The 24989-nt window shown below is 41.0% G+C and overlaps 1 protein-coding gene across 1 annotated transcript in view; it reads right to left on the bottom strand.

Moving 5' to 3' along the window:
- LOC126164465 (protein flightless-1) overlaps positions 1 to 24989 on the bottom strand; it is a 167036-nt gene that overhangs the window by 36213 nt on the left and 105834 nt on the right. The window contains exons 14-16 of the mRNA XM_049920242.1: positions 10548 to 10720; positions 10334 to 10460; positions 10124 to 10246 (exon numbers count right to left, since the gene is read on the bottom strand). Coding sequence (XP_049776199.1) covers positions 10124 to 10246; positions 10334 to 10460; positions 10548 to 10720 — 423 coding nt within the window. The remainder of the gene's footprint in view (positions 1 to 10123; positions 10247 to 10333; positions 10461 to 10547; positions 10721 to 24989) is intronic.

The raw sequence follows: 24989 nt of genomic DNA, 5'->3' as shown, positions 1-24989 counted from the left end.
ATTCTTTAACACTTCTGCAAGCCACACTACTGACTGCACAGTTATTAGGCAGGCTGTGTGAGAAGCATGAACTGTTCCAAATTTTAATGACTCCAATTCAGAACTAAGGAGACCAGAGATCAAGAAAGTTTACTGTGGAATGTTGGTCAACACTACATGAAAGCCAACACCTTGCCAGCATCATCATAATCTAAATATAAATGTTACTTTATTTACACCACCACTGTGTGGTGGTACATGTTGCTATTCAAGATAACTACATGTCCCACTTCCTTTCTACTCTGCAGATGAAAGACGCACATACTGTGCGTGCTTTTTTTTTATTTATATGCAGATGCGAAATGCAAATGTCAGCACCATGCAGCCCCAATGCACGATGGAGGATGAGTGTTTTCCTGGTGAGAAGAAGCCATTTACATTTTTATGTCAGAAATTGGTAGTGCCATGGATGCTAAAGAAGAAGAGGTTGGGACGACTATGGCTGCTGTGCTGGAGGAGGGGGGGGGGGGGGAGATTTTGTGGATTTACTTAACGAATTACATACTTACTACTTACATAATCCCCCCATGAACCACGGACCTTGGCGTTGGTGGGGAGGCTTGCGTGCCTAAACGATACAGATAGCCGTACCGTAGGTGCAATCACAACGGAGGGGTATCTGTTGAGAGGCCAGGCAAACGTGTGGTTCCAGAAGAGGGGCAGTAGCCTTTTCAGTAGTTGCAGGGGCAACAGTCTGGATGATTGACTGATCTGGCCTTGTAACACTAACCAAAATAGCCTTGCTGTTCTGGTACTGCGAACGGCTGCAAGCAAGGGGAAACTACGGCCGTAATTTTTCCCGAGGGCATGCAGCTTTACTGTATGATTAAATGATGATGGCGTCCTCTTGGGTAAAATATTCCGGAGGTAAAATAGTCCCCCATTGGGATCTCCGGGTGGGGACTACTCAGGAGGACGTTGTTATCAGGAGAAAGAAAACTGGCGTTCTACGGATCGGAGTGTGGAATGTCAGATCCCTTAATCGGGCAGGTAGGTTAGAAAATTTAAAAAGGGAAATGGATAGGTTAAAGTTAGATATAGTGGGAATTAGTGAAGTTCGGTGGCAGGAGCAACAAGACTTTTGGTCAGGCGAATACAGGGTTATAAATACAAAGTCAAATAGGGGTAATGCAGGAGTAGGTTTAATAATGAACAGGAAAATAGGAATGCGGGTAAGCTACTACAAACAGCATAGTGAACGCATTATTGTGGCCAAGATAGATACGAAGCCCACGCCTACTACAGTAGTAAAAGTTTATATGCCAACTAGCTCTGCAGATGACGAAGAAATTGATGAAATGTATGAGGAGATATAAGATATTATTCAAATAGTGAAGGGAGACGAAAATTTAATAGTCATGGGTGACTGGAATTCAAGCGTAGGAAAAGGGAGAGAAGGAAACATAGTAGGTGAATATGGATTGGGGCTAAGAAATGAAAGAGGAAGCCGTCTGGTAGAATTTTGCGCAGAGCATAACTTAATCATAGCTAACACTTGGTTTAAGAATCATGAAAGAAGGTTGTATACATGGAAGAACCCTGGAGATACTAAAATGTATCAGATAGATTATATAATGGTAAGACAGAGATTTAGGAACCAGGTTTTAAATTGTAAGACATTTCCAGGGGCAGATGTGGACTCTGGCCACAATCTATTGGTTATGAACTGTAGATTAAAACTGAAGAAACTGCAAAAAAGGTGGAAATTTAAGGAGATGGGACCTGGATAAACTGAAAGAACCAGAGATTGTACAGAGTTTCAGGGAGAGCATAAGGGAACAACTGACAGGAATGGGGGAAAGAAATACAGTAGAAGAAGAATGGGTAACTTTGAGGGATGAAATAGTGAAGGCAGCAGAGGATCAAATAGGTAAAAAGACGAGGGCTAGTAGAAACCCTTGGGTAACAGAAGAGATATTGAATTTAATTGATGAAAGGAGAAAATATAAAAATGCAATAAATGAAGCAGGCAAAAAGCAATACAAATGTCTCAAAAATGAGATCGACAGTTAGTGCAAAATGGCTAAGCAGGAATGGCTAGAGGACAAATGTAAGGATGTAGAGGGGTAAGATAGATACTGCATATAGGAAAATTAAAGAGACCTTTGGAGAAAGGAGAACCACTTGCATGAATATCAAGAGCTTTGATGGAAACCCCGTTCTAAGCAAAGAAGGGAAAGCAGAAAGGTGGAAAGAGTATATAGAGGGTCTATACAAGGGCGATGTACTTGACGACAATATTATGGAAATGGAAGAGGATGTAGATGAAGATAAAATGGGAGATAAGATACTGCGTGAAGAGTTTGACAGATTACTGAAAGACATGAGTCGAAACAAGGCCCTCGGAGTAGACAACATTCCATTAGAACTACTGACAGCCTTGGGAGAGCCAGTCCTGACAAAACTCTACCATCTGGTGAGCAAGATGTATGAGACAGGCGAAATACCCTCAGACTTCAAGAAGAATATAATAATTCCAATCCCAAAGAATGCAGGTGTTGACAGATGTGAAAATTACTGAACTATCAGTTTAATAAGTCACAGCTGCAAAATACTAACGTGAATTCTTTACAGACGACTGGAAAAACTCATAGATGCCGTCCTCGGGGAAGATCAGTTTGGATTCCGTAGAAATGTTGGAACACGTGAGGCAATACTGACCCTACGACTTATCTTAGAAGAAAGATTAAGGACAGGCAAACCTACGTTTCTAGCATTTGTAGACTTAGAGAAAGCTTTTGACAATGTTGACTGGAATACTCTCTTTCAAATTCTGAAGGTGGCAGGGGTAAAATACAGGGAGCGAAAGGCTATTTACAATTTGTACAGAAAACAGATGGCAGTTATAAGAGTCGAGGGGTATGAAAGGGAAGCAGTGGTTGGGAAGGGAGTGTGACAGGGTTGTAGCCTCTGCCCAATGTTATTCAATTTGTATATTGAGCAAGCAATAAAGGAAACAAAAGAAAAATTCGGAGTAGGAATTAAAATCCATGGAGAAGAAATAAAAACTTTGAGGTTCGCCGATGACATTGTAATTCTATCAGAGACAGCAAAGGACTTGGAAGAGCAGTTGAATGGAATGGACAGTGTCTTGAAAGGAGGTTATAAGATGAACATCAACAAAAGCAAAACTAGGATAATGGAATGCAGTCGAATTAAGTCGGGTGATGCTGAGGGAATTAGATTAGGGAATGAGACACTTAAAGTAGTAAAGGAGTTTTGCTATTTGGGGAGCAAAATAACTGATGATGATCGAAGTAGAGAGGATATAAAATGTAGACCGGCAATGGCAAGGAAAGCGTTTCTGAAGAAGAAAAATTTGATAACATTGAGTGTAGATTTAAGTGTCAGGAAGTCGTTTCTGAAAGTATTTGAATGGAGTGTAGCCATGTATGGAAGTGAAATGTGGACGATAAATAGTTTAGACAAGAAGAGAATAGAAGCTTTCGAAATGTGGTGCTACAGAAGAATGCTGAAGATTAGATGGGTAGATCACATAACTAATGAGGAGATATTGAATAGAATTGGGGAGAAGAGGAGCTTGAGGCACAACTTGACTAGAAGAAGGGATCGGTTGGTAGGACATGTTCTGAGACATCAAGGGGTCACCAATTTAGTATTGGAGGGCAGCGTGGAGGGTAAAAATCGTAGAAGGAGACCAAGAGGTGAATACACTAAGCAGATTCAGAAGGATGTAGGCTGCAGTAGGCACTGGGAGATGAAGAAGCTTGCACAGGATAGAGTAGCATGGAGAGCTGCATCAAACCAGTCCCAGAACTGAAGACCACAACAACAACAACAACATTATCACAGTGCTTTCCTGCAGGTGATGAAGTCTGATATATCAACGAGTGAACCACAATTTCAAACTGGCACTTAGTTATACATATAAACACAATTTTTTTGGGTATCATTGTGGATGAACACCAGTCATGAAAGATCATATACATCACATTTGTAAAAAAGCTAGCAAAAATATGTATATTTACTGAAAAGTGTCCAAACCTCCCTGGACCATGACATTTTAGAACAAATATATTTTCGTTACATACAGTTGCATCTTCAGTGTGGTACTTTGATCTGGGATGGACACCATTAGTCTATACAGACAGAATTCTTAGAATATATAAAAAAATAAAATAAAGTACAATAAAATGAACCAGTAAGAGAGGTATCCAAGGTAAACAAGCGAGAGCGCCTAATAAAGAAATCACCAGAAAATATAAAATACTTACTAGCTACACTATGTACAACCTGCAGGCCATATCTGAGAAACTAAATTCAGAACATAATGTAATGAACACTTACATACCTAAGTACAACACAGGGTGGAGAGGGGAAAACTTTCACAGAATTGCAAGCAATGAAGACGCTGCAATCACAGTTTACATACAATAGAAACAATTTTTGTAACAGACTACCATCATTTAACCTCAAGGAAATGTACTGTCACCTATTTTATTTAATGTTTACACTAACAATAAACCACAGCCAGAAGGATGCAAAAGTTTCATATATGCTGATGATCTTGCTCTTGCTGCCCAGGGCAATTAGTTTGAAGATGTAGAGATAATGCTTGGACACGGTCTACAACAGCTTGGTACTTACTATGAAAAGAATCAACTCACACCCAACCGTACGAAAATGCAAGTGTGTTCTTTCCATCAAAAACATAAACAAGCTGATAGGAAACTTGAAATATTCTGGAATGGCGTTGCACTAGAATATTGTTCCTACCCCAGGTATTTGGGTGTCACTCTTGACAGTACACTAACCTACAAGGAACATTGTGTGAAGCTGAAGCAGAAAGTATTCTCCAGAAACTGCCTTCTTCAGAAACTGGCGGGACCAATCTGGGATACACAAAACAACAGCTCTTGCCTTATGCTATTCTGCAGGAGAGTACTCTAGCCCAGTGTGGTACAATTCAGTACATGCAAAGCAGGTAGATGTAGCCGTAAATGACAGCTGTAGGATTGTTACAGGTTGCCTAAGGCCAACCCCCATGAACAAAGTTCAATATCTCGCTGGGATTGCTCCATGTGACATCAGAAGAGAGGTCGCCGCTAACATTGAGAGGCATAAACCAAATACAGTGACCTCACATCCACTCTTTGGACATCAACCTGCCAAGCCAAGACTGAAGTCCAGGAAGAGTTTCCTAACAACTGCAAAGCCCTTAGAAGGATCAGCTGTGGCTACCCGACTCACCACATGGAAAGAAAGATGCCAACACCTGTCAAACTGGATGACACCACTAGAATCCCAGCTGTCTGGACAAGTGGAGAAGTGGGTCATCTGGAAGTCCTTGAACAGACTACAGACCGAACTTGCAAGATCGAGAGACAATCTCCTTAAATGGAACTTCCAACTGCCAAATGCCAACACAACACTGTGCGAATGTGGTGAATTGCAGACAACCCAGCATCTCTTCAAATGTAACTTATGCCCAATCAGCTGTAGCATGAAGGACTTAACATCTGCAGCACCCAATGCTATCAAAGTTGCCCAATTCTGGTTGAATACTGTATATTTTTCTTTGTATGTATTGTATATGTGTTCATTTTAGTGTACCTCTGACAGGAATAAATAAAGATCATTTCAATAACTTACAGAATAAACTGAAGTGTTTATTAATAGAGAAATGATGTTACTCGGAAGAAGGTTTCAATTGTAATGTCTTCTTGTAAAGCTGTTAGTGTATATTGCTCTAAGTTGGTTTTTGTAACAAAAAACTGATAATTTCTGATGTTCACTTTTATAGCAATGTATGCATTTACCTCACACTGGCAAGAGAATTAAAATTAGTACAGCCTTGTACCTAAATGTATATGTGGATTAAATAAATATCTCAATTACTCACAAAAAGGCAGAAACTAATCTTTTTCATTTGTGCCTGCCAATGTCTCTACACTTCTCCACTTCGGTGAATGGTGTCTTTTACACCCACAGTATTCACATTCTACCAGGCCTTTCCTGCTGTAGGTATCTCAATTACATGTTCTTTTTCTATTTTTGTTTTGCCTCATTAATGTTGGTTTATTAAAAGTAAACTGTGGGAGACTTACAACAATGCAAAAGCAAAAGATTTTGAACATAGAGAATTTGAAGGGACAAATAAAAAAAATTAATTTTATCCAGAATTTGCAGCTGTGAATGTGACTGTATTCAATATAGTGGAAGCTTCAATAAAAACACCTTCAGATGCATTTTTTTCATATTTTATTAAATTACACAATGCATTTTGGACCCTGTGGGTCCTTTTTCAGTTACAAATTGTCTAATACATCATTTACCTTTGCTCTTTAGTGAGGTGAAATGTATTTTCCTGTATGAGAAATTTAGACATGTTGTTGTTGTGGTCTTCAGTCCTGAGACTGGTTTGATGCAGCTCTCCATGCTACTCTATCCTGTGCAAGCTTCTTCATCTCCCAGTATCTACTGCAACCTACATCCTTCTGAATCTGCTTAGTGTATTCATCTCTTGGTCTCCCTCTACGATTTTTACCCTCCACACTGCCCTCCAATGCTAAATTTGTGATCCCTTGATGCCTCAAAACATGTCCTACCAACCGATCCCTTCTTCTAGTCAAGTTGTGCCACAAACTTCTCTTCTCTCCAATCCTATTCAATACCTCCTCATTAGTTACGTGATCTACCCACCTTATCTTCAGCATTCTTCTGTAGCACCACATTTCGAAAGCTTCTATTCTCTTCTTGTCCAAACTAGTTATCGTCCATGTTTCACTTCCATACATGGCTACACTCCATACAAATACTTTCAGAAACGACTTCCTGACACTTAAATCTATACTCGATGTTAACAAATTCCTCTTCTTGAGAAACGCTTTCCTTGCCATTGCCAGTCTACATTTTATATCCTCTCTACTTCGACCATCATCGGTTATTTTACTCCCTAAATAGCAAAACTCCTTTACTACTTTAAGTGTCTCATTTCCTAATCTAATTCCCTCAGCATCACCCGACTTAATTTGACTACATTCCATTATCCTCGTTTTGCTTTTGTTGATGTTCATCTTATATCCTCCTTTCAAGACACTGTCCATTCCGTTCAACTGCTCTTCCAAGTCCTTTGCTGTCTCTGACAGAATTACAATGTCATCGGCGAACCTCAAAGTTTTTACTTCTTCTCCATGAATTTTAATACCTACTCCGAATTTTTCTTTTGTTTCCTTTACTGCTTGCTCAATATACAGATTGAATAACATCGGGGAGAGGCTACAACCCTGTCTTACTCCTTTCCCAACCACTGCTTCCCTTTCATGCCCCTCGACTCTTATAACTGCCATCTGGTTTCTGTACAAACTGTAAATAGCCTTTCGTTCCCTGTATTTTACCCCTGCCACCTTCAGAATTTGAAAGAGAGTATTCCAGTTAACATTGTCAAAAGCTTTCTCTAAGTCTACAAATGCTAGAAACGTAGGTTTGCCTTTTCTTAATCTTTCTTCTAAGATAAGTCGTAAGGTCAGTATTGCCTCACGTGTTCCAACATTTCTACGGAATCCAAACTGATCTTCCCCGAGGTCGGCTTCTACCAGTTTTTCCATTCGTCTGTAAAGAATTCGCGTTAGTATTTTGCAGCTGTGACTTATTAAACTGATAGTTCGGTAATTTTCACATCTGTCAACACCTGCTTTCTTTGGGATTGGAATTATTATATTCTTCTTGAAGTCTGAGGGTATTTCGCCTGTCTCATACATCGTGCTCACCAGATGGTAGAGTTTTGTCATGACTGGCTCTCCCGAGGCCATTAGTAGTTCAAATGGAATATTGTCTACTCCCGGGGCCTTGTTTCGACTCAGGTCTTTCAGTGCTCTGTCAAACTCTTCACGCAGTATCTTATCTCCCATTTCGTCTTCATCTACATCCTCTTCCATTTCCATAATATTGTCCTCAAGTACATCGCCCTTGTATAAACCCTCTATATACTCTTTCCACCTTTCTGCCTTCCCTTCTTTGCTTAGAACTGGGTTGCCATCTGAGCTCTTGATATTCATACAAGTGGTTCTCTTCTCTCGAAAGGTCTCTTTAATTTTCCTGTAGGCAGTATCTATCTTACCCCTAGTGAGACAAGCCTCTACATCCTTACATTTGTCCTCTAGCCATCCCTGCTTAGCCATTTTGCACTTCCTGTCGATATCATTTTTGAGACGTCTGTATTCCTTTTTGCCTGCTTCATTTACTGCATTTTTGTATTTTCTCCTTTCATCAATTAAATTCAATATTTCTTCTGTTACCCAAGGATTTCTATTAGCCCTCGTCTTTTTACCTACTTGATCCTCTGCTGCCTTCACTACTTCATCCCTCAGAGCTACCCATTCTTCTTCTACTGTATTTCTTTCCCCCATTCCTGTCAATTGTTCCCTTATGCTCTCCCTGAAACTCTCTACAACCTCTGGTTCTTTCAGTTTATCCAGGTCCCATCTCCTTAAATTCCCACCTTTTTGCAGTTTCTTCAGTTTCAATCTGCAGTTCATAACCAATAGATTGTGGTCAGAATCCACATCTGCCCCAGGAAATGTCTTACAATTTAAAACCTGGTTCCTAAATCTCTGTCTTACCATTATATAATCTATCTGATACCTTCTAGTATCTCCAGGATTCTTCCAGGTATACAACCTTCTTTTATGATTCTTGAACCAAGTGTTAGCTATGATTAAGTTATGCTCTGTGCAAAATTCTACAAGGCGGCTTCCTCTTTCATTCCTTCCCCCCAATCCATATTCACCTACTATGTTTCCTTCTCTCCCTTTTCCTACTGACGGATTCCAGTCACCCATGACTATTAAATTTTCGTCTCCTTTCACTACCTGAATAATTTCTTTTATCTCGTCATACATTTCATCTATTTCTTCATCATCTGCAGAGGTAGTTGGCATATAAACTTGTACTACTGTAGTAGGCATGGGCTTTGTGTCTATCTTGGCCACAATAATGCGTTCACTATGCTGTTTGTAGTAGCTAACCCGCACTCCTATTTTTTTATTCATTATTAAACCTACTCCTGCATTACCCCTATTTGATTTTGTATTTATAACCCTGTAATCACCCGACCACAAGTCTTGTTCCTCCTGCCACCGAACTTCACTAATTCCCACTATATCTAACTTTAACCTATCCATTTCCCTTTTTAAATTTTCTAACCTACCTGCCCGATTAAGGGATCTGACATTCCACGCTCCGATCCGTAGAACGGCAGTTTTCTTTCTCCTGATAACGACGTCCCCCTGAGTAGTCCCCGCCCGGAGATCCGAATGGGGGACTATTTTACCTCCGGAATATTTTACCCAAGAGGACGCCATCATCATTTAATCATACAGTAGAGCTGCATGTCCTCGGGAAAAATTACGGCTGTAGTTTCCCCTTGCTTTCAGCCGTTCGCAGTACCAGCACAGCAAGGCCGTTTTTAGACATAGGTTTCATATTTTCCACTGTTTCTTAGGTATTTCTGCACTCGATTCACGAAATATGAAAATGCATTTCACCTCACTTGAGAGCAAAGGTAAATTATGTATTAGATGATTTGTGCCTAAAGATGGACCCACAGGATCTGAAATGCATAGCACAATTTAATAAAACATTAAAAAAATTATGGCTGAAGGCATTTAATTCAAATTTTCTGTGCCGTAAAACAATGTTGTAATCAGTGAAAAAATGTTAATTCTGGGAATGTAAAAACAGGTTTGTACAGAAGTTAAATGTAATACTGTTTTAATTTCCAATTAGTCATTTAACTCTGAACATTAGGAAGTCAGCAGTAATTTAAACAATATTAATCAATTTGCTATGAAATAGCTTTTTCAGTGAATAAAGTTTAATAAAACATGTCACTGAAACTAAAATGTGTCAAAACACTTCTCACTGTTATTATATCATCAGCAGTTTTTCTTCAGCAACTTGCTAATTGTTTGAAATTATTTAACTTCATTGTTTTTAAACACACCCAGAGAATATATTTGCAGCTTTGTCAGAACTTTACAACAAAACGCAACTTAAAAATAGCTAACTTTAAAAATAAACATATTCTTAAGTCAATATGAAGTAATGCAGGCAAGTAATTCACCTTTGTTTCTTGCTGTCGAGCCCATTTAGTAAGATCAGCTCCAGTCTTCTGTACTGATTCAGCAGTTCGTGTAAAATCAACTGCTATAACTTCATCCCAGCCACTGAACTTTGATTTGAAAATCTGAAACAAAAATGAAGGTTTTAAAAAATCCTAACAAATCTACATAACATAAATTAAGAAATATTATGTTGTAGCAAGATGTAATACCTGTGTTTCTGTTCCTTCTTGGACTCTGCTTACTAATGCATACTCTGGTCTTGAAATCATGCTGAATAGTTCTTGAGAGAGCTTCACAGCAGCTGCTCGTACAAGACGAGTAGACTTTTTCCCAAACCTTCAACAGCAAATATTTTCTTAGTAAATTTTGTTTTCAATCATTAATACTGAAGTAAATAAACAATACTCTTCTCGAATGACTTACCAAACATATACATCGGGGTAACAGTCGAGTATATATACATTTCTATTATTCAGCAGTGAATTCACAAGCTTGCCATGAGGAACCTCAACTTGTGGTAGCTCCAAATAGCCCATTCCAAGCCTCACTTGGTATAAGCGAGGTGTTGCAGGCACAAAATTGCAGCTTACATGTTCCTACAATTATTTTACCAATTTCAGCACATATTTTCTGATGAGATTTATGTAAAAACTTTGATGAGAAGAAAATTAATCTAGATCACAGCCAGCATATTTATTTAGGTTATGCCTCTAATGTTTTACATCAAGAGTATCTATATCCACAAATTAGATCACAGCCAGCATATTTATTTAGGTTATGCCTCTAATGTTTTACATCAAGAGTATCTATATCCACAAATTAATGCAACACAGAGGACTTTATATCATACAGCATTACATTAGAGCCTCAAGAGCAATTGCTGTGAAACAAAACCCTTTGGTATCCCACTCAGGACAGTTCTACTATACACATTCACTCCAGTGTGGTGAAGATGTACTGTACAAGGTAGGATAGGAAAGCAACACACTATATATATATATATTTTTTTCTCCCCTGGTATTGCAGCTGGAATGTTGAAATTTCACAATGCTATAGTTTGAAGTTTGTGCTACAGAGGGTATTTTGTGTTTGCGTGCAGCTCTAGTTAGAGAAGCCTGAACTACGAAACAAACAAGTCACGCATATTATTATCATCAACTTGCGAATAGCAACGATGTGTAATTTGATATTTGTAAGCCAAAAGGCACAAACTGAGTGAAATTCACAGGGACATGAGTGATGTGTATGGGACTGTATGGACCATAACAGTGTCTCCAGGTGGTGTACATTGTTCCAGGAGAGGCCTGTGAACCTTAGTGATTCGCCACGCTATGGGTGGCCAGTTACAGCTACAACACTGCAGAATGTCAGAGCCATTGACGCAGCAATTTTGAACGACAGGCATGTGCAACTGCACACCTTATTGCAGCAGTTCAACATTTCCTAACGTGCAGCGTACAATACTGTTCATGACACATTGAAATTTCATTAAGTTAGTGCTCGCTGAGTGCCTAAGAACCTGACAGACAAGTATAAGGACCAGCAAGTGATGACATGCTTGGATTGCTTACCACTTTATGCTGCAGAAGGACATGATTTTCAGAAAGGAATTGCCGCTGGTGAATGAATCGTGGGTGTACCACAAACAGCCTGAAACCAAGCAGGCCTGTATGGAGTGGAAACATGCTGGTTTACCAGCATGAAAATAATTCAAAGTGACAATCTACTATGAAAGTACTCATGACAGTGTTGTGGGATATGCATGGTGTGTTACTGGTGAACTTCACTGAACACGGGACCACTGTCAATGATGCAACTTATGTTAAAACTTTGGTTAAGTTGCGTCATGCCCTTTGTGACATATGCCAACAACATCAATGCTGATGGTGTCAAACTTCATCATGACAATGTTCATCCCTTTGTTGCTGCTCCCGTTCATGAAAAAAAAATCATTGGATGGCAGGTGTTCCAGCATCCACCATACAGACTGGACCTTGCAAGATCGGACTTTTATCTACTTGGTACCGTGAAGAAATTCCTGGCCGATCAACGTTTTATGATAGATGTTGAAGTGAAATGATCAGTTCAAAGATGGCTATGCGCCAAACAAATGGACTTCTACAAATAAGGTATTCTCAAACTGGTACCATGATGGGAGAAATATGTTACGAAGACTGGCGATTATGCGGAAAAGTAGGCAAAATATGTTAAGTTCATTTGTGATTTTCTTTGTTTTTTTTTTTTTTACCTGTTAAACTTCTTGGTACTAAATTATTGTGCATTACTTTCCGATCTTCGCTCTTATAATGTTTAGTGCCAACGTGAATTACTGAAAGTGTGTACTGTTCTCCACAAATTTTGATTCATGGAAGAAGTAACATACAAAACAAATACTGTAGTCAACTAAGTAAGCATGAAATAAAACTTAACTGATGAACAATGGTTCAATATCAGCAAAAGAACACAGAGCCACATTTTGGCACTTCATAGCCAGGCTCTTCTGACTGTGAACGCTACAAAAAAGCGCTCAATTGCCATAAGAAATTATGTTCCACTACTATTTACCATGATTTATGTTACAAATTTCAAGCTATGTTCTATTTATCATACTATGTCAGCACACAGACATGTTAATTCTTGTTGTTTTTTTCTCTGTTCACTCCTCCAATTAGTTTGCCAGTCAGTTCGGAATAAAATTATTAGTGATATGTTGTAATCATTGCCAGCCACTATCAAGTTTGCTAGGCTGCAATAAAGTCTTTAACATTTAGTTATTGAGAGACTGATGGGTTGTGATGGATTCTGCTTCAACCACAGTTGACATTTACAGAGCCAACAACATGTTGGTGGGTCCACTCTGAATTCGGTAATTGATGGGTGTTTCATTTCTGGTGAAAACTTCAGAGATGAGGAGAAGGACAGAAACACATGTAATTCACATGCTGCTAAACCCAAACTACAAGTTTTAATGCAGGTTACCCATAAGGTACAATGGAGTGACATTTTGGCTGAAGCACCACAATGGTACAGTGTCCTGAATTTTGGTAACTCAATGGATTTGGAAAAGCCATAAATGCAGTAGTCAAATGAGGTCTGTAGGTATTTTTATATAATTTTGCTCAATTGTTTACTCTATATGATCAGTCAGTTCCACAAGAGAACAATACAAAATCAGTCAGTTTTGGAAGCATATACAGGCACTATGAAAAACAAACATACAATTACAAACGGGAGTGCAGAAGGTATCAGGCAACAATGTAAATTTCATAATGAAATCACTCAAATGTGAAACGAATTCTAGTACTAACATCTTAGTTGTATAATTGAATTTATAAAATAATAAGTGAGTTAAAAAGAAAAATTATTATGAAAATAAATGCTTGAAAACATTAGTCAATTAAAGAACAAAATGTTGCTGGAATCATGAGACACATCCTTATCAACTTGAAGGTCAATGGGATGGAGCCACAACTGACAAGGGGAGGATGCAGGAGGGAGTTCACCAATATGCCTCTAACTGTATGAGTGGAAGCAGGTAGTCCTAAGTTGTCAAAAATCAATTAATCCCAGGCAAGGAACAACAACTGGTAAGGTACCTAACAGCACAGATTATGCCAATGCAAATGAAATGAACTCTGTACAGGATTTGTGTAGTACAGCTACAGCTAGTTTGACAGATGAGATACAAATGCGAATCTGAAATGGGCAATATAAAGCTACTGTTAAAACTAGTTTATCTTTAAACAGCTGTGGTGTCATCATCAGGCTACTGTTTTTTATTTTTTTTATTGCATTCTTCTTAAAGGCTTCTTACATGTGTGACCTGAGAGAATAGCTGCCACAGTCTCTCACCCAAACCATGTTTTCCCTGCATAGTACATCCATTTTTGGAAGTCTCAGTCTCGATTACAATAAATATATGTTAAAATGACTTTGTATGTTCTACCTCCCTACTTAGTGCATTCAAATACAGCAGTATCGGTACTGTTTGGCCGCTGCAACTTTTGCCGCTGAGAGTTCTGATAGTGATGGGAGCACAATGTTTGTGAACATGGGATATGGAAAGAGTAGGGAGAGAGTGTTTTTCGGTGCTAGCAATTTTGCAAGTCATAGAGATTGTGTGGTATTCAAAAAGAAAGATGATGAGACTTACCGAACAAAAGCGCTGGCAGGTCGATAGACACACAAACAAACACAAACATACACACAAAATTCTAGCTTTCGCAACCAACGGTTGCCTCGTCAGGAAAGAGGGAAGGAGAAGGAAAGACAAAAGGATATGGGTTTTAAGGGAGAGGGTAAGGAGTCATTCCAATCCTGGGAGCGGAAAGACTTACCTTAGGGGGAAAAAAGGACAGGTATACACTCGCACACACACACATATCCATCCACACATACACAGACAGGTGTCTGTGTATGTGTGGATGGATATGTGTGTGTGCGAGTGTATACCTGTCCTTTTTTCCCCCTAAGGTAAGTCTTTCCGCTCCCGGGATAGGAATGACTCCTTACCCTCTCCCTTAAAACCCATATCCTTTTGTCTTTCCTTCTCCTTCCCTCTTTCCTGATGAGGCAACCGTTGGTTGCGAAAGCTAGAATTTTGTGTGTATGTTTGTGTGTCTATCGACCTGCCAGCGCTTTTGTTCGGTAAGTCTCATCATCTTTCTTTTTGAATATATTTTTCCCACGTGGAATGTTTCCCTCTATTATATTCAGATTGTGTGGTATGGTAGAAATGATGTTTGGGAGTAGTTCATATAAGTTGGCAGTAGTTCCGGCGACTTCCGAATTCTGTAGTGGCCAAACAATGAACCAAACAGTGCATAACTCAGTCACTGGTGTTCTCTCGTGTTTAGCATTTCTTTGACACTCAAGCCATAATTTCTTCTTCTTTTCTTTCTTATGTTAAACAGTATACCGGCACTTTACAGATAAAAACAGATTGAGACATTTAACAAACGAAGAAAAGGGGAGTACTATTCAGGAAATGGACAAAAATTCCCACAAGAAGCATACTGATATGGCATGGAAACTGAACATTCCTCCATCAACATTAAATACAATACTGAGCAAATGAAAAGTAACTGAAGCAGCATCTTTTGAAGGGTGAAACAGCAAACAAAAACAAGTGCACAATGGTCAGCTTCTAGAACTGGAAAATGTGCTACTGAAGTGGTTAAACAAGCTTGTGCTTTGAATATTTTAACTGATGGTGGTGTGTTCCATTCTAAAGCATATATTTGGCACAAACACTTGGGATTCAAGATTTCAATGCATCCAATTGTTGAATTGAAAGATTCAATAACAGACATAATTTAATGCATAAATGTGTTTGAGGTAAGGCTGGAAGCATAAACATTGACACTGACATTGGTCACTCATGAGAAAATAATCTTCGATCAATGATAGAAAAGTACAGTCCCAAAAAGATTTTTAATGCAGATAAAATGGTCTTATTTTTTCACCTTCTGCCTGATAAAGCTCGAGTTCAGAGAGGAGAAAAATACCATGGCAGAGTATTTAATAAAACGAGGCTAACTGTTTTATTATGTTGTAATGAAAGGGGAACAGAAAAGTTGGTGCCACTAATAACTGGAAAGGCGAAGAGTCCACAATGTTGATTTTCATTTCCATCAAAATATACAGCTAAAGCGAACACATGGATAACAGCTTCCATATTCCAACAATTCTTGCATACCTGGGATGCAAGGCTGGGTGTTAGAAACAGGAAAATCCTCTTGCTTATTGACCAGTCTGCGGCACACACCCAAGATATGTCCTATCTGTATACTATAAAAGTATTGTTTTATTCTTCATATTGTACAAGCTACTTTCAGCCACTTGATCAAAGCTTTATAAAATTTTATAAAATGCATTTCACTGTGCTGTGTGTGATAATGATATTTATTTTGCTACCGGTTTCAGTCTTAAACCATCTTCAACGGCAGCTGTACAACATACAAAGTGGACAGCTGCTGTTGAAAATGGTTTAAGACGGAAACCAGTAGCAGAATAAATATAATTATCACACACAGCACAGTGTAATGCATTTTGTAAAATTTTTACATGCTGTTGACCAGTGCCTAAACAAGATGTGCATTATAAAATGCCTGAAACAAAAATGCAGGAAAATTCTTGTAGCAATGAGGCCAGACTGTCTTGATACTACAATGAGAAAGGCCACAATCATAGATGCTATGCATTTTGTACAAACTGCCTCTGATTCCATAGAAGAAAGCACAATCTCAAACTGCTTCAAGAAGGCTGGCTTTGATTGGATAATTAAAGAAGACAACACACCAGAAAACGAAGAAACTGCAACTGAACAACGGCAACAAATAATGGAGTAAGGAGCAAACACTGACTACCTCTTCTTCGATGAATATTTTGAATGTGGCACGTCCATGACAACAAACTATTGAAGCAATGGACACTGTTATGCATTACATTTTAAGTTTTAAGTCGCTGAAGAATTGGTGAGCATGTTAATGAAAATGGACAACACAATATTAAAATTAGGACAAAAGAAACAGTCCACTATTGATATGTTCTTCAAACCTTTGTGAAGGCAGAACTATACACTGTATCAAATTGTGTCATAGTATAGTTACGCTAACAAGGCATATGATATACTGATGGTTTGTTGAAATATCAATTCCTAATCATTTAATGGTAGTGATTCACAAATGGAGAGAAGCTAAATGACTGACATTCATTTGTTTTAAGAAGTGTGGTCCAAGTTATGATTTTAATGGACTTTTATTTTTTCCAAATCATATGCAATATATGTGTATTGGGTGCTAGAGGTTATGCTCTTGCATCACATGTCTTCCTGCATTCCAACCAGCTGATGGCAGAAGTGAACATGTTCGATATATTGAATTTTTGACAATGTTGCAATTTTTAACACTTTTTTTGCTTCTTGTTTTTTAACAAGTAATTTTGAGTGTTTCTGGATGTGATATCCCAAACATGTTCTTGAAAAGCCACATTTTGAATTATAATTTATTGAGATGACATGTCTAGAATTGTGGTGTTATGAGACTGCATATTACCCCAAATGTGCTATCCTTAATTCCAGATTTTCACTGATGAAAATATTGAATAATTATCAAATTAGGTAATTTCTGGTAGCATGTTTTCCTACTTATGACATTCAAAATCTGCGGTCCTCTCAAACACTAGCTATGTTATTGAATTACTTGGCACAAAGAACATTTTTGAAAACTGTTGTGACTAGCCGATCATTCAAAGCACCGCCGCGCAATTACGCGTGTCCTCTACGTGCGGCGCTGTCTGCCAGCCATGCATCAGCTGCGCCACCTAAGCGGCCAGCTGAGCAGCGGCCGCTAGAGTGGGACTCAGTGCTCATTCGAATGCTAACATGTACATGTCTTGCTTGTCAACTTCCTTTGTGAGTTATATGTGTTGTGTCATTCTGAAATATATGTGTTAAACTTGTTGTTGTTGTTGTTGTTGTTGTTGTTCTTGTTGTGGTCTTCAGTCCTGAGACTGGTTTGATGCAGCTCTCCATGCTACTCTATCCTGTGCAAGCTTCTTCATCTCCCAGTACCTACTGCAACCTACATCCTTCTGAATCTGCTTAGTGTATTCATCTCTTGGTCTCCCCCTACGATTTTTACCCTCCACGCTGCCCTCCAATACTAAATTGGTGATCCCTTGATGCCTCAGAACATGTCCTACCAACCGATCCCTTCTTCTGGTCAAGTTGTGCCACAAACCTCTCTTCTCCCCAATCCTATTCAATACTTCCTCATTAGTTATGTGATCTACCCATCTAATCTTCAGCATTCTTCTGTAGCACCACATTTCAAAAGCTTCTATTCTCTTCTTGTCTAAATTATTTATCGTCCATGTTTCACTTCCATACATGGCTACACTCCATACAAATACTTTCAGAAATGACTTCCTGACACTTAAATCTATACTCGATGTTAACAAATTTCTCTTCTTCAGAAACGCTTTCCTTGCCATTGCCAGTCTACATTTTATATCCTCTCTACTTCGACCATCATCAGTTATTTTGCTCCCCAAATAGCAAAACTCCTTTACTACTTTAAGTGTCTCATTTCCTAATCTAATACCCTCAACATCGCCCGACTTAATTCGACTACATTCCATTATTCTCGTTTTGTTTTTGTTGATGTTCATCTTATATCCTCCCTTCAAGACACCATCCATTCCGTTCAACTGCTCTTCCAGGTCCTTTGCTGTCTCTGAAAGAATTACAATGTCATCGGCGAACCTCAAAGTTTTTATTTCTTCTCCATGGATTTTAATACCTACCCCGAATTTTTCTTTTGTTTCCTTTACTGCTTGCTCAATATACAGATTGAATAACATCGGGGAGAGGCTACAACCCTGTCTCACTCCCTTCCCAACCACTGCTTCCCTTTCATGTCCCTCGACTCTTATAACTTCCATCTGTTTTCTGTACAAATTGTAAATAGCCTTTCGCTCCCTGTATTTTACCCCTGCCACCTTCAGAATTTGAAAGAGAGTATTCCAGTCAACATTGTCAAAAGCTTTCTCTAAGTCTACAAATGCTAGAAATGTAGGTTTGCCTTTCCTTAATCTTTCTTCTAAGATAAGTCGTAAGGTCAGTATTGCCTCACGTGTTCCAGTATTTCTACGGAATCCAAACTGATCTTCCCCGAGGTCGGCTTCTACTAGTTTTTCCATTCATCTGTAAAGAATTCGTGTTAGTATTTTGCAGCTGTGGCTTATTAAACTGATTGTTCGGTAATTTTCACATCTGTCAACACCTGCTTTCTTTGGGATTGGAATTATTATATTCTTCTTGAAGTCTGAGGGTATTTCGCCTGTTTCATACATCTTGCTCACCAGATGGTAGAGTTTTGTCAGGACTGGCTCTCCCAAGGCCGTCATTAGTTCCAATGGAATGTTGTCTACTCCGGGGGCCTTGTTTCGACTCAGGGCTTTCAGTGCTCTGTCAAACTCTTCACGCAGTATCGTATCTCCCATTTCATCTTCATCTACATCCTCTTCCATTTCCATAACATTGTCCTCAAGTGCATCGCCCTTGTATAGACCCTCTATATACTCCTTCCACCTTTCTGCTTTCCCTTCTTTGCTTAGAACTGGGTTTCCATCTGAGCTCTTGATGTTCATACAAGTGGTTCTCTTATCTCCAAAAGTCTTTAATTTTCCTGTAGGCAGTATCTATCTGACCCCTAGTGAGATACGCCTCTACATCCTTACATTTGTCCTGTAGCCATGCCTGCTTAGCCATTTTGCACTTCCTGTCGGTCTCATTTTTGAGACGTCTGTATTCCTTTTTGCCTGCTTCATTTACTGCATTGTTATATTTTCTCCTTTCATCAATTAAATTCAATATTTCTTCTGTTATCCAAGGATTTCTACTAGCCCTCGTCTTTTTACCTACTTGATCCTCTGCTGCCTTCACTACTTCATCCCTCAAAGCTACCCATTCTTCTTCTACTGTATTTCTTTCCCCCATTCCTGTCAGTTGTTCCCTTATGCTCTCCCTGAAACTCTGTACAACCTCTGGTTCTTTCAGTTTATCCAGGTCCCATCTCCTTAAGTTCCCACCTTTTTGCAGTTTCTTCAGTTTTAATCTACAAGTCATAACCAATAGATTGTGGTCAGAGTCCACATCTGCCCCTGGAAATGTCTTACAATTTAAAACCTGGTTCCTAAATCTCTGTCTTACCATTATATAATCTATCTGATACCTTTTAGTGTCTCCAGGGTTCTTCCATGTATACAAGCTTCTATCATGAATCTTAAACCAAGTGTTAGCTATGATTAAGTTGTGCTCTGTGCAAAATTCTACCAGGCGGCTTCCTCTTTCATTTCTTAGCCCCAATCCATATTCACCTACTACGTTTCCTTCTCTCCCTTTTCCTACACTCGAATTCCAGTCACCAATGACTATTAAATTTTCGTCTCCCTTCACTGTCTGAATAATTTCTTTTATTTCATCATACATTTCTTTAATTTCTTCGTCATCTGCAGAGCTAGTTGGCATATAAACTTGTACTACTGTAGTAGGTGTGGGCTTCGTATCTATCTTGGCCACAATAATGCGTTCACTATGCTGTTTGTAGTAGCTTACCCGCAATCCTATTTTCCTATTCATTATTAAACCTACTCCTGCATTACCCCTATTTGACTTTGTGTTTATAACCCTGTAGTCACCTGACCAGAAGTCTTGTTCCTCCTGCCACCGAACTTCACTAATTCCCGCTATATCTAACTTTAACCTATCCATTTCCCTTTTTAAATTTTCTAACCTACCTGCCCGATTAAGGGATCTGACATTCCACGCTCCGATCCATAGAACGCCAGTTTTCTTTCCGCTGATAACGACATCCTCTTGAGTAGTCCCCGCCCGGAGATCCGAATGGGGGACTATTTTACCTCCGGAATATTTTACCCAAGAGGACGCCATCATCATTTAATCATACAGTAAAGCTGCATGCCCTCGGGAAAAATTACGGCCGTAGTTTCCCCTTGCTTTCAGCCGTTCGCAGTACCAGCACAGCAAGGCCGTTTTGGTTATTGTTACAAGGCCAGATCAGTCAATCATCCAGACTGTTGCCCTTGCAACTACTGAAAAGGCTGCTGCCCCTCTTCAGGAACCACACGTTTGTCTGGCCTCTCAACAGATACCCCTCCGTTGTGGTTGTACCTACAGTACGGCTATCTGTATCGTTGAGGCACGCAGGCCTCCCCACCAACGGCAAGGTCCATGGTTCATGGGGGGGGGTGTTACAACAATTGGCGACGAGGTAGTGGATTTTTCCTTTTCACCGTTGACCCACAGGTTTCCATGGCTACTGTCGAGCAACTATTGCAAAAGCTCCTTGAACAGCAAATGCTTCTAACAGCGGCGATTTGTGATTTAGTCGCGGCGTCAAATGCGGGGCGTTTCTCGTCGTTGGCTATACCTCCTTTTCCTCCTTACGATGAGACAGCGCAAGCCTGGTCTGATTATGAAAAACGTCTTCGACAGCACTTCTTGGCATTTCGTGTCACGGACAAACAACCATGTAAGTCTCTGTTCCTTTCCTGGATTTCACCTCAAATGTATCGGTTGTCGTCACAATTGGCTCCTTTGAAGGATCCTGCATCTTTGTCCTTTGCTGAAATGTGCTCACTTCTGTCTGTCTATTTTCAAAGGCAAACGCATGTGGTAGCCTCTCGTGTTGCCTTTTATCGTTGTCAAAAACAGCCACATCAATCCTATCGCACTTGGGCCGCTGAACTTCACGGTCTCAATCGAAAGTGTCAATTTGTTACTGACGTTCACAAAGAATCCTATGCCGATTCCACGGTACAGGATGCTATTATCCGGTCGGCGCCCGACAAAGAAGTTCGGCAATGTGCCCTTCAGTTGGCAAATCCGACTCTAGATGAAGTTCTCTCCATTACGCAGTCTTTTGAAATTTCTCGCGCCGCTGGGGTGCAAATAGAGGCGTGGGGTGATGTCGAGGAAATACAACCTCTGTGCGCTGTTGACGACGCGTGCGGCGCTTCCCGCTAAGAAACTGCACCAAAACCCCCGGCAACTTCCTTCATGTCCACGGTGTTTTACGAAACATTCACGCGAGGATTGTCCCCAACGTTGGGCTGTGTGTCACAACTGCAAAAAGAAAGCTCATGTGTCTTCCGTTTGCAAATCCGACCGCATACATGACGTTCATGAACATGACGCTGATTCTGTGTTGTTTGTCAATTGCACTTCTTCCCTTTCAGGGAAGTTATTCTTCACTGTCCAAATCCTTGGTCGAGATGTTCGCATGCAGATGGATACCGGTTCTGCTGCCACTATAATTAATTCTCAGACGTATCTTCAGTTGGGTTCTCCACTCCTGTCACCTGTCACTCGGCAATTACGGACGTACAATAAACAGAAGATTTCTCTCTTGGGACAGTTTAATGCTGAGGAATCTTACAAATCCGTCGTTCGCACTGTTCCCGTATTTGTGGTCAACCAGAGTAACGCAGACAATCTTTTTGGTTTCGATGACTTTCGTGTTTTTGGGTTCTTCATAGATAACTCTGTCAATATCGTCTCTGATGCTATTCCTTATGCCCAATTGGATTCCTTGTTGACGTCATTTTCGTCCCTTTTTTTCTCCTGGGTTAGGCCGTGCGAACGACTTTGAAGCTTATATCACGCTCAAACCCACTGCTCGGCCTAAGTTTTTTCGGGCTCAGCCCATTCCTGTGGCCCTTCGTGATCGGGTAAAACGGGAGCTGGATCATCTCACTACTTCAGGGGCCTTGCTTCCTGTCACTTCCAGTGAGTGGTCCTCTCCTGTCATTGTCGTTGCTAAGCCAAATGGTGATATTCGTCTCTGTGGCGATTTCAAAGCCACTGTACAGACTCAATGCCTTATCGACACTTACCCTACGCCCTGTCCTGAAGAACTGTTCACTAAACTTGCTGGAGGCCAGTATTTTTCTAAAATTGACCTGTCAGAAGCTTATCATCAACTTCCTCTCGACGCTGCTTCCCGGCAGTTTCTGGTCCTTAACACGCCTTTCGGCCTCTATCAATACCAACGCTTACCCTTCGGGGTTGCTAGTGCCCCTGCTCTCTTTCAGCGATTCTTGGAACAATTATTGCTCCCTGTCCCTGGTTGAATCAATTACATGGACGACATTGTTGTCACTGGCTCCACCACTGAAGAACATCTTCAAACTCTCCGCACACTTTTTCATGTCTTACAGACTGCCGGTCTTAAGTGTAATCTTCAGAAATCACAATTTTTTCAGGCATCTATCACGTACTTGGGGTTTCAACTCTCTCGGGATGGTATTCGACCGCTTCAGCAAACTGTCGTTGCGATCGATGCCCTTCCTCGCCCTACATCTGTTAAGGAACTGCAGGCCTTCTTGGGGAAAATAGCAAACTATCACAAGTTTTTACCGTCTGCGGCTTCGGTGGCTCAGCCGTTGCATCGCCTGTTGCATAAAAACATGCTTTTTCACTGGTCCGCGTCATGCAATGCGGCTTTCCAGAAATTGAAGACTATGCTGAAACAGGCCCCGTTCCTGGCTACTTACCGACCTGGCCAACATCTTGTTCTTGCCACAGACGCTTCTCAATACGGGGTCGGGGCAGTCCTTGCGCACAATTTTTCTGACGGCTCTGAACAACCCATTGCTTAAGCCTCCAAAACGCTCACGGATGCCCAACAAAAGTATTCTCAAATTTAAAAAGAAGCTTTGGCCATTATTTATGCTCTTCATAAGTTTGGTGTTTTTCTCTATGGATCCAAATTTCATCTTGTTACGGATCACAAACCACTTGTTTCCTTGTTTCATCCATCAACGTCACTTCCCGACAAGGCTGCACACCGCCTCAGGCGTTGGGCTCTTTATTTGTCTCATTTCAATTATGAGATTCATTTCCGTCCGACGGCTAATCATGAGAATGGTGATGCACTGTCTCGCCTTCCCATGGGTCCTGCATTCGATAGGGACGAACTTTTGTGTTTCCACCTGGATGTTGCTGAGCAGCAGGTTGTGGACGGGTTCCCCATCACTGGGGACAGGCTGGCGGCTGCTACGGGTTCTGACCCTACCCTCTCCCGGGTTTTACGCTGTATTCAGAATGGTTGGCCAGATCGTCCGTCCGTTTAGACTTCTGATCCATTGCGGAACTACTACACTTTGCGCTACTGCCTCACGGCTAGGGATGGTGTTATCCTCCTTTCCACTGACAATGCTTCGCCGCGTGTTGTGGTACCTGTGTCTTTGCGTGCTTCGGTCTTGCGCCTCCTTCACCAAGGGCACTGAGGTGTGTTTCGCACAAAATCTCTGGCGCGCCGTCATGTGTACTGGCCTGGCATCGACTCTGAAATAGCACACATGGTCGCTGCCTGTGGCCCTTGTGCGCCACAGGCCGCTGCCCCGAAGTCATCTTTTTCACCGTGGTCTTCGCCTGAGAAGCCCTGGGAGCGCATTCATGCTGACTTTGTGGGATCCTTTTTAGGTACTTATTGGCTCCTTGTAATTGACGCCTACTCTAACTTTCCTTTCAATGTCCGTTGCACGTCGCCTACCACCGCGGCAACCACCAGTGCTCTCGCCCGCATTTTTCTTTGGAAGGCCTCCCCTCTACTCGTTACTGATAATGGTCCGCAATTTGCCTCTTCCAAATTTGCGGATTTTTGTGCTCGTCACGGCGTTATGCATGGCACGGCCCCGCCATTCCATCCACAATCAAACAGTGAGGCTGAACGACTGGCCCGCACATTTAAGGCTCAGATGCGGTAACTTCTGACTTCTTCTGTTGCTGATGATGCGCTTCTCCAGTTTCTGGTTTATTACCGTTTCACCCCCATGGGCAACCACAGCCCGGCTGAGCTTTTACATGGCCGACAACGCCGCACGCTACTTCATCTTCTGCAGCCTTCCACCTCACGGCCGCGGGTGCCTTCGCTTGGCCGGTTCACAGCTGACGACCTCGTCTGAGTACGGGAATATGGCAGGGGGCCAAAATTGAGTCCTGGCCACATCTTACGACACCGTGGCCGATGCCTGTATGAAATCCAGACGGACACGGGTGTTGCAGTACGTCATTTGGACCAGCTTCGGCCTCGTGTGCCGGCAACGCCTGTTCCGAATGCCCCTATACCACCTTCGGCTCTACCTGACGCTCGGGATCTTGGCATCTCTCAATACTCACAACGAAGCCCTCTCACCTTCATCGCAATGCCAGCACAAGAATGGACGCCACCAGGAGACGTGCCCATGCAGGAACCAGATGACCATCCTCTGTCAGAGCCAATCTACTCGCCTCCTCCTCCAACGGGCGCCGACACATCGCCTATGTCTCCTGTTATA

Source organism: Schistocerca cancellata, chromosome 1 (assembly GCF_023864275.1).
Source record: "Schistocerca cancellata isolate TAMUIC-IGC-003103 chromosome 1, iqSchCanc2.1, whole genome shotgun sequence".
NCBI classification, from domain to species: Eukaryota; Metazoa; Arthropoda; class Insecta; order Orthoptera; family Acrididae; genus Schistocerca; species Schistocerca cancellata.
Note: the sequence above shows the minus strand (reverse complement) of the source record. Positions and strands in the feature narration are given on the sequence as shown.